This window comes from Poecilia reticulata, linkage group LG8 (assembly GCF_000633615.1).
Source record: "Poecilia reticulata strain Guanapo linkage group LG8, Guppy_female_1.0+MT, whole genome shotgun sequence".
Lineage (NCBI taxonomy): Eukaryota > Metazoa > Chordata > Actinopteri > Cyprinodontiformes > Poeciliidae > Poecilia > Poecilia reticulata.
Window position 1 is genome coordinate 14,344,683 of NC_024338.1, and position 10,269 is coordinate 14,354,951.

Sequence of the window (10,269 nt, forward strand, 5' to 3'; positions counted from 1 at the left end):
CAACACTGATGACAAGTGTGTTTATGTATTACCGTTCACAATAACATTACAGAATAGCTCACTTACAGATGAATACATAATTTTTCACCTTTCTGTTTTTTATTATTCAAAACACTCAGCATTAGTCTAGTTGTTGCATAGCTATCAATTTCTGCAAAAAAAAACCAAAACAAAAAAAACCCAGAAAAAAAACCTGGTAATAATTGTCTAATGCACTGCCAGTGGTATGTTCTTTATTTCTATTGAACATGAAACACTTACAGTTTGTGAAAAATAATGGCAACTGCTTCAATCTGGTGTAATGCATTTGAAATATTTATGTAAAACTGCATAGTTACARTTATTTATTTGAGGTAAATAAATAAAAGGTATATACTTTGGCCTTCGTAATAGTAATATTGCAAAAATAAAGCTATACTCCATAGTACTGCAGCTAATTCATAAACTGAGGTTTTCAAAAATGTATCCTTTTCTTTTTATGACTATCTAAAATTGAACAAATCCCCAATTTGCAAATAATACATGCATTATTACAATGCAGTGTACAACAGGTTATGTAATAAAACCTGTATGTATTATCTTAATCTTCCAGACAATGGTGATAAGATACAGCTGAAACACAATTAACACAAACTGATCCAGTCACACAGTGACGTCAAAGTCGAGCCATAACGGCAACTAAGGTGTATGGTTACCATGGATACTTTCAAATATTAAACAACATTGTATGCTAAGATCTTTATCTGCTTATTTTAAACTGCATGTTTAACTTGAGGTAGCATAAACATAGCTTTCATAAAATTGGSCAAGTTTTCATGAGCTCAAGGTTCCATCAGCTCGTTCAAGATTTAGTTGCCATTTGTGCCATCTGCTGGTTCAGACGTGCAAAGCTTTAGTTTACATATAGTGCATGTACAGAGATCTATCATTCACATATAGATAMATAAATAAACAAACAGAATGATTGCTGCAAAAAACTACTTTATTTTTCAACAACAAAAAATGAAAGCAAACACAAAAAAAAAAATGCACAAAACCCCGGTAATGATGGCTTTGTTGTCTRTGTGTTCAAACGGGGTTTATGTTCAATTTTGAGCAAAGTTCAGCTACAGCACAGGCGTTGTGTTCAGTAAACTATGCAGATGGTTGAAGATCTGGATCACACACTGGATCCCCCTCAACAACGTACCACACCTCGCAGTGTCTCTTTTTCTTGGGCTTTGGACTACAAGAACACAAAAACACACAGAGATTTTAGAATATGACTTCAACATACTGGGGTTGTTTTAAGCATTTGTGCTACTTATCATTTCATCACCTGTCGTATCCAGCTGCGAAGTGGAATCCTTTGGTGTACTGTGCATTGGCAGAGTCAAGAGCTTTCAACAGTTTCTTGGAGTACTTGGTGTCAGACATGGTGTTCATGTAGGAGTCATAGTCGATTACRTAGACATTCATAGCAGGCGTCTCTTGGATATAAACCTGCAAATWAACAAAAAYRTTTTATCTGCAGAAAGCAAAAGCAGATCTCAGAGAAAAAGTCTCAAGTTTTATATCAAAGTTTACATCTTCGTTAGTAGGTTTTGGTGGATCCATCTGATATTCTGCTGGCAGCAAGAAACTCATTGTGATGACACCCGTCCTAAAAATGCTCTTTTCAGGCAATCCCATCACAACTGGAGCGGTCATAGGGATTTTTTGGCCTGCAAAGGAACAGAAATACTGTAAACAGAATGTGTGTACCAAAACAAAAAAAATATGTACACGCTGTCAATACACATGACAATTGGATAAATAAAATTCCACATTTAGATGGAGACCATTTTAGTAAAGAGCAAAAAATAGGATCACAATATTTCAGTATTACTAATCAAGACATTTACCTTTTTTTTCAAATTGGAAGTCAAGTTTTTAATGAAAGACAGTGAAGAATTCAGAAAATTTTTTTCTACATGTTATTAAAGTCTGCTCTTTAGTTTATATTATTTAAACAGTATTGCCTTTGTGTTTGTGTTTATAGGTCACATTGTGTGGAATTTTAATTGCTAAATGTATTTTTGTTTTTCACAAAAATAGCTGTAAAAAAAAAAAGAAGTGAGTGGAAAAAAAAATTATAGCATCAAATCACATACTAACTTGCTTCATTTTCTCCGGTGATGTACTTGTACAACTTCCAAAACGCTGGTACCATCATAAATTCCATAGAGAAGGTGGTGTAATTAGTCGTAACCCTTTCACGGAGTCATAATGCCGCACCTGAAAATTATTATTATTATTAATGCAATTCTTTTGTGTCATTCTCAGGAACGTTCTCCCTCGAATGCTGATGGAGATAGGYGCTGACCCCTGAGCAACCCTTCAAGAATGAGCAGATTTAGGCAACAAATAGGCACCTCCATGCAAATATATTTTTCTTTTCATTTTATTTATTCCTGCAAACACTCACCTCATATACGGAGTTCTTGCAAATCRAGTCAAACAGCAGGCACTGCTCTGTCTCATTGCAGAACTCCAGCTGGGAGGAGTCTCTGTAAAGTCAAAACACACMTAMAATTCTCTTGCATGCATTCATAAGGCCATGCTAAAGTGACATCTACTCATACCACATGCTGAGTGGAAGTGTCAATAAGTHAATTTTTCATACCCAACTCTGGCCTCAGCAGTTAGAACCAGYAGAAGACCCACAAGACCTGAAAAACAAATCCTGAAACACACAAATGTAGAGCGTTTGTTTCATTGCCATTCAATTGAACTTCAATGCATTTCTGTTCACCAAGAACGGAAGTTAAAATGAACGTCTACTTACATTGCAGCTCACTGTTGAGTTCTCAGCTTCTCGAACAGTAATCTCCCCGCACCGACCCAAAGCGAGCATTTATCCCCTTCTGGTTATGAAAGGAAAACAGGCTCCTCCCTGAACTCCTAATTCAGTCCAGACAACAGAGAGGCAGAACATGTGAGAAAATCTTTACAGAGGCAAAAGTAGGTGGGGATACTCACTTATGTTCTGTAACCTCGCCTTTGTGTAATACGRAGATGCGAAACTTACATTTATGTCACACCAACTGATGTAATAACAAAGGATAGATTTTGCATAATTTAATTATAACTCCCATATTGTTGAAGAAAGTATTTTTGCTTCACTTCAGACAACAGGCCACAAAGGTCAGCAACTGTAACCTTGACTGTAACATCATGTGTATACATGCAGTCATGTAGGTGGACGKCTTACTGGACCAGAAACAATGATTCTCTCTTTGGACTAACAAGAAAACATGCTTTTTCTGTTCTGATTTGTTTTGTTCTGAAATATATAAATGAATAAAATATATAGAAACATAAAAGCAATACCCCGAGCAGTAGCCCTCAGCTGTTGATCACTGATGGAAAAGCAGATGTTTTTTTTTTTAAAACCAGAAATTTGATCTTTAAATGTTTTTTTTTTAAATTATTTTTATTTGTGAGTTCATTTTGCTTTTATTGTTACCTAATATGCGTTTCTTGTTCCTCAGCTGAGACATAAAGGAGTGGACACAGCTTGTTGGATTGACACTGTAAGATGAATACATGTAAAGTCTATCATCTGTTTTCAGAGCGAGTTAGAACATTGTGTTTTGTCTGATTGTCTTGTTCACACGCAGTTTTGCACATCAATGAATTGTATAGAAACGATGCAAAAAATACCTTGGATTTAGTTAGCAAGGAGACAAAAACTTCCCTGGGAGAGAAATAATGGGAGCGCTAGGGGAATTAGAGGCATTGACAAAATCTTTTCTTAAAGCCCTCACGTTACCTGTTTTGTCCTCAGATGACACCTGATCTGGRCTGGGAGACAAAATGTTCAGTCACACCCTCTGCATTCAACTCAGTTCAACTAGAAAATACTTTATCAATCACTAGACAGAAATTAAATGTTGTTATAACTAGCCCATTTTCTTATTATAGATAGATAGTTATTATAGATGCTGATGGATGTGAGCCTGGGTCTCCTGTAGTGGTCAGTGTTGCAGCAACCATTTGAAAGCTCTGAATGAAGACACTCTGTTGTTTCATGAGGAGGATACTAAGAATTGTCCATCATTATCGTGATTTTATGAAGAATTCTTCTTTACACATTCTCAAGCAATAAAGTATATAGACAGTATAATGGATAAGAAAACTATGATGTAACATTTAACAGAAAATACAAAAAAGATCACATTAATAAAGGTGATAGATTTAAAATGTGTCACCTAGTTTTTCAAGTTTYGTAACACTGACAAGAATTTACTCAGCAGTCAGCAGAGTTGGTTGTGTTATGAATGTGCAGTTTTTCAGTCATAAAAAGTGTGGGTTCTTCAAAGGATTGCACATGACCACATTAACTTTTCACTCAAAAAAAAAAAAACTCTTAAAAAAGAGCAATTGAAATTAAATGATTACCAGGCAGGGTRATGCAGTCAAGCTTTTTACTTTATTAGGAAGAAAGTTTTAAATTTCAGCAACAGAATTATTCTTTCCTTGATTCAAAATTATTTCAGGAGCAGAAAACGATTTGAAGACTTTTGGCACAGACACAAAACTGTTAAACAGACAATTCAGATAAATATATGCTGCTTTGTCTAACAGAATGCTCTGCCATCAAATCATGAAAAAAAATAAGGAAACAGAGTTTCAATTGCATAATGGTGCGAGCATGTAGAGGTTATATAACATGTCAAACAGATGTGAACGATTTTTCTTTTGTAACTGAGAAAAAGGATTGGAGTAAAATGAAACCCTCCCACTGTTGCAAAACAAAATTGACAGTTTTTTTAAAAAAAAATTTATTTTCCTTATAAGAACAAGATGCATCCTTATATAACAAATGAAAGAATAAAGAGGAATCAGTAATGTCATGTAACATATTTCGTTAAGGTTTGGTGGTTGTATAAGTTACTGGATTGTTTTGGCTTTATGGGAGCAGTGAAGCTGACTCATTATTATCATGTTCCTCTGTATGAGTTCCAGGATGAGAGCTTTACTTTAACACATCTGTGTGATTAAATGGACGCTGAAATGATGTTTTATATTTGTTAAACTAATTTTACTTTGGACGTTGAATACATTTTTTGAGTCAAGAGTTCTTATTATTACATAATTTGGATTGAAACAAAGAAGTGGGAGCTTCTTTGTTTCAAAGAAGTTACTGCAGAGGCTTTTCATGCCTCTGCAGAAACTACAGAGGCATGAAAAGCTGATCATTATTTATTTAGTAGCTGGTAGCTCCTGTTTGCCAACAATAAAATGATTTGTTTGATAGCACGCAATAAGCTGAATAATTCTCAAAACAACAGGAAGGCACAAGGAACGCAGTGAAGCTCTGAGAAGAACTGTAGATTTAAACAAAACTTTGGAAAACAACATGATCATTTCAAACAAGTTTATGCAAGGACTAAATATTAATCATTATCATCATTTTGCAAATGTATGACAAATGACTCTATCTATCATTCTCTATTCTCAGATGAAAGGAAATTGGTTACAATATTAAGGAACATCAAGGAATCACCAAGACTGACATGCCACAAAAGTGAAACTGGTGCTGTTAGTAAAGCTAGTTTTACATTTTCATGAATTGACGGSGTATCAATGAACCAAAATATTAATAACTTATTACAGTATTTACAAATAATATTACTTTTGAAAATTGGCTTACAATATTATTATTATTTTTTAAAATCCTGACATACAGGTGCATATCAGTCATTTGGATTCTCTCTCTTTTTTTTTTTTTACTATTTCAAATGTCTAATTGGATTTCTGTTATAGACACCGCTCCAAATTTCTAATTTTTGCTCTAAATCATTTGTATTCTCGCTCAAAGCTGCTGTAAAAATAATGTATCTCGAGATGCAATAAATGATTTATGTTGTAGRAAAACGTACTACCATTAACTGGAAGTGTGGGAACCATAAAAGCTCACTCTTCTGAGCCAAAAGATAATTATATTTCATTCATGCTGATTGTTGAACAGAATATTAGAATGACGAGTCTGCCCTCCAGTGGCCAAAACAAAAACTGCAAGACTTAGTTAAATCTAGAGCGGTGTTTATAAAATACATTGTTAGACATTTAGAAATATATCGGACACGACGATAWTTTTTTTTCTTCAGAAATGTAACTTGGTAAAAACTGCATTTCATGTGTAGGTGTAGTCTTTAAATAAAATTCCACGAAATGTTGAAGGATATAAACAARAAATATATTCATATAAGARACGCMGTGAGTAATTCAGAGTAGAAAATACCCACCAAGAACAAAAAAGCAACATCAGCAGCAATATAAATGGTCCTACAGTTTGTTTCTGTAGTTGGAGTAAACCGAAAAACTACAACTCCCATAATACATGAGCCGCTTGAGTAATCCCCGAGACTTTAGCTGCCTGTCCCGACGTTTGAGACTTCGTTATGTTTGTTCAGTGTTTTCGCAGAAATTCATCGATGCACTGTTGACAAACTGTTTTCCACGTCAGTGAGGACCAAACAACTCGCTCCGCAGGTGGGTACCGTGTGGCAAACAAACACACCTGCCTCAATATAGAGTCTTTTGTAAAGATTTAGCAGATAGTGACCTTGGTGTAATTTAAGATTATGCATAGATCATTGAGTGGCAGGTCTTAAATATTGTGCTTTTATAAATGTCAGAAAGAAGTAGCTTTTCTACTTCTTGTTTGCAGGTCTTTTTCCTCTAGATTCAGTTTAAAACCTATACAGYATGACTAAAATAGTTGTTGTTTTTTTAATTCTATTGTTAACTATGTTATGTAGATGACTGCAGCAGGTTCAGATRAGTGAAATCAAAAATCTAGAGGGGTACTCAGAATCATTAGATAAAATCTGAACTGGAATATTCTTCAATTGTAGAAGATTTTAAACACCTTGTGGTAAAACCTTTCTCAGATAAATTTAGATTGTGATAGGAATAATATAAAYTGTACCATTAGAACGTCTTTAAAATCAGAAAGAAAATCCGTGTCTGTGATTTAAAAAAAATGTATTGTCTTATTTCAAAGAACAGCTATTTATTTCACAATAAACTATRTTTTAAACTGTCATTATGCAGTATACTATATTCCTTTGTAGATATGACCTATTTCTGTCCTGTACCATATTTAATCCCATTACAACTAAAAATACAGCTTTTCCCTTTTGAAGAAAAACATTTTAGGATTTCTTCTCAAGGTAATTATATACAGCATAATAATCATGTTGTTATGGACATTTTGTAACTACTGTAATTTCAAATTGGATGATAGTTCTTCAGTTTTTACTTTAAAAACTACTATTGCTATTTGAATGAGTTTGCTTTTCTTTTGTTTGTTTACCTCAACTCACTTTCTGGTCTTTTTTTATATGAAAGGGGTTATTGACTTGACCTGTGGCATCCTTATAGCCGTATTATGCAACTATTTAGATATATTAGATATTATATAGGAATAGTGATTGATACACTTAAAATGTACTATGCAAACATGGCAGTGGCAGACCGACTCACTTTGAGCACAGGGAAAACACCATTAGATTTAAGTAAATGTGGCTTATCACACCTTGAAACACAAGAAASCCATAATAGTGTAGAAAAGATATTTGAGCTTTTTTTTAAAAATTATTRTTATTATAGTCCACTAGTAAGTCTTGAGGTCGACACCATGGGGAGCAGGAGAGTTCTGGTTACTGGTTGCTCCTCTGGTATTGGCTTGGCTGTGGCAGTACGCTTGGCCAAGGATGAGACCAAACGGTTTAAAGGTAAGCTGTTGATGTTCTTTGCTGCACCTTAAAAAAAATTCAGTATCCAGTAAATAATTATTAATCAAAGTGAGTGACATCCTGTGTGTTTGTCTGAGCCAGTAGTTGCCACAATGAGGGATCTTGAGAAACGTGGCCCTTTGGAAAAAGCAGCAGGTGATTTATTAAATAAAACCCTGGTGATCCAAAGGTTGGATGCCTGCTGTGAAGAATCCATCAAAGAGTGCATCAACAGCATCCCCAACCGACAAGTGGATGTCCTCGGTCTGTTTCCTTTGCGTAGGAATATTCAAAGTAAATTTCACTTAACAAGCAAACGTTATTAAAGGAGAATATTGCATTGTTGTAGTGAACAATGCGGGCATTGGCATGATTGGACCACTGGAGTGCCAAAGTATTACCTCAGTGAAAGAGCTCTTTGAAGTCAACTTCTTTGGCCTGGTGCGATTGGTGAAAGAGGTGCTGCCAGACATGAAGCAAAGACARAGTGGCCACATCGTGGTGATGAGCAGTGTCATGGGAATACAAGGTGGGTTTAATTTTAATGAGCTCAATTTCAGACAAACCTAATAATTGTAAAACTCTTTTGATGTTCTGCTAATGTTTCCACAAAGGACTTCTGTTCAACGACGTCTACTCTGCGTCCAAGTTTGCTGTGGAAGGATTTTGTGAAAGTCTGGCAGTGCAAGCAATGAAATTCRACATCAAGTGATTACATGTCCCGAACAGTACAACATTTTTAAAAATGCAGCTCTAGTCCCCAAGTAAAACTTTAGTTATCTAAAAGTTGAGCTGTAAGAATTTACAGCTCAACAAATGCACCGCTTTTAGATTTACTTACTTTTGTTTTCCTAGGACTACACTGGTGGAACCTGGTCCTGTGATGACAGAGTTTGAAAGAAAAGTGTATGAGGACGCAGAGAACACGGATCTGTCTGAGACAGATGAGGAGACGGYCAGGATCTTCCGTGACATTTATCTTCCATACTCTAGAAAGGTCTTCGCAACTTTAGGCCAGACACCAGAGGATGTGGCTGAGGCAAGTAGTGACAGTGTCCTTCTTAAATCTGAGAATTAAAGGTAACACATTTCCTTTTCAGTTAAAATGCGTAACCAGAAGACTCCTTTTGATGCAAAGTTTTGTTCTTTTCTCACTGTTTAGCAAACACATGAAGTGATTACAGCCAAGGAGCCTCCTCTACGGCACCAGACCAACCGACTGTACATGCCCATGACTGCACTAAAGCATGCAGATCCCACTGGCAGACTACCTCTGGAAGCTTTCGATAAAATGATCTTTAAACATGACGCTGTTTTTAATGCCACATTGGGGATTCTGCGCATGATGAATCGGAGGAAGGGGAACAAATAATCATTTAATGGAAGTAGATGCAATAGTTGATTAGGACTACTGCAGTTATTCTTTTTTATGTTTAACATTCAACTTCTACATTTCTGACCAGTTGTAAAAAAAAAAAATAGATCTTTTATTAGCTTTGTTACCCTTTAAAAGAGGATTTAATGATTTTTCTTTTTTGAAGATATAGACTAGATGTATGTGATCCTTTAAATTTATTAGTTTGATTTTGGTCATTAGAAACTCAGATGTTTTTTTTTTTCCCTTAACCCTTCAAACCCTGATAGAAGAAATTGTTCTATACTTTTTAAAACTGTACTGTCTATTATATGCTTTTGCCAAATTGCATCTATTAAAATATTCCTATTTTATGTTATTGCATTGATAAATTATATCTTGAAAACTGGTCCTTATTTTAAAGACATTTATTAAGTTCTTATCAAAGTTGATGAAATTCCTTCAGTATATATTGCCATTTTATTTTAGCATTTAAAATAATGCWAAAATTTAGCATTTTATTTTACTTTAATCACAATTGATTCAGACATTGCTTTTTTCTACAGACCATTTAGTGATGCTTAATTTAAACCCTGGTTTATGACTATTTAAAAAAACAAGTTCTAAAATTAATTAATTAGTTTAATTAAATTTCTGTACCATTAAAAAATGACTTCTAAGGTAAATAAAAGTGGTRCAAAAAGGCACAAGATAAGCCTAGAATTAAGAAAAAAACACTTTAAAAAAATGTTTAAAGTAAATATTTTTGCAAAAGAAAAAGAAAGGTAAATGTATTAAAAATATATTTATCTCGATATATATGTGGAGCATCATGGAGTTAAATTCTAGAAAGAGTTTTTTCTGGGACATAAAGAATAATTTYGCTTGAAATATAATTTCCACACAGTTATTCTTACATTATGTCAGATCAGATTAGAATTTTACTGTGATAAAATTAGTATTTCTCTCAGATGGCTTGAGGATTGTTTAGATCATTTCTAAAATGTAGGTCAGCACATTTTCAATCTGAGCCTAAATCTGGATGAGAGTTTCTATTGTGTTTTCTCAGTCATTTTATTTGATTTTTTTTTTTTTTTTTTACATAAAATATATGAATGCACAGTACATTTCACAGACTGTTAAATGGAG

General features: G+C 34.3%; 2 protein-coding genes across 3 annotated transcripts; one reads left to right on the forward strand and one right to left on the reverse strand.

The window, feature by feature from the left end:
- Positions 1-961: 961 nt before the first annotated feature.
- On the reverse strand, positions 962-2,864 carry LOC103468744 (heme-binding protein 2). Its single transcript, XM_074186861.1, is given in 8 exon segments — positions 962-1,225; positions 1,319-1,482; positions 1,567-1,703; positions 2,137-2,232; positions 2,235-2,256; positions 2,447-2,528; positions 2,645-2,704; positions 2,807-2,864. Coding segments are annotated over 8 exon segments (654 nt in total). The 5' UTR covers positions 2,809-2,864; the 3' UTR covers positions 962-1,134.
- Positions 2,865-6,326: 3,462 nt separating this feature from the next.
- LOC103468743 (retinol dehydrogenase 8) lies at positions 6,327-9,515 on the forward strand. 2 transcript variants are annotated; one of them, XM_008416025.2, is made up of 7 exons: positions 6,355-6,519; positions 7,642-7,766; positions 7,869-8,030; positions 8,116-8,295; positions 8,381-8,474; positions 8,622-8,805; positions 8,929-9,515. In XM_008416025.2, exons 2-7 carry the CDS (start codon positions 7,670-7,672, stop codon positions 9,136-9,138), a joined length of 927 nt encoding a protein of 308 aa, XP_008414247.1. In that variant the 5' UTR covers positions 6,355-6,519; positions 7,642-7,669; the 3' UTR covers positions 9,139-9,515. The 2 variants fall into 2 exon arrangements, with proteins under 2 accessions (XP_008414246.1, XP_008414247.1); XM_008416024.2 differs by having other exon boundaries at positions 6,327-7,766.
- Positions 9,516-10,269: the final 754 nt, after the last annotated feature.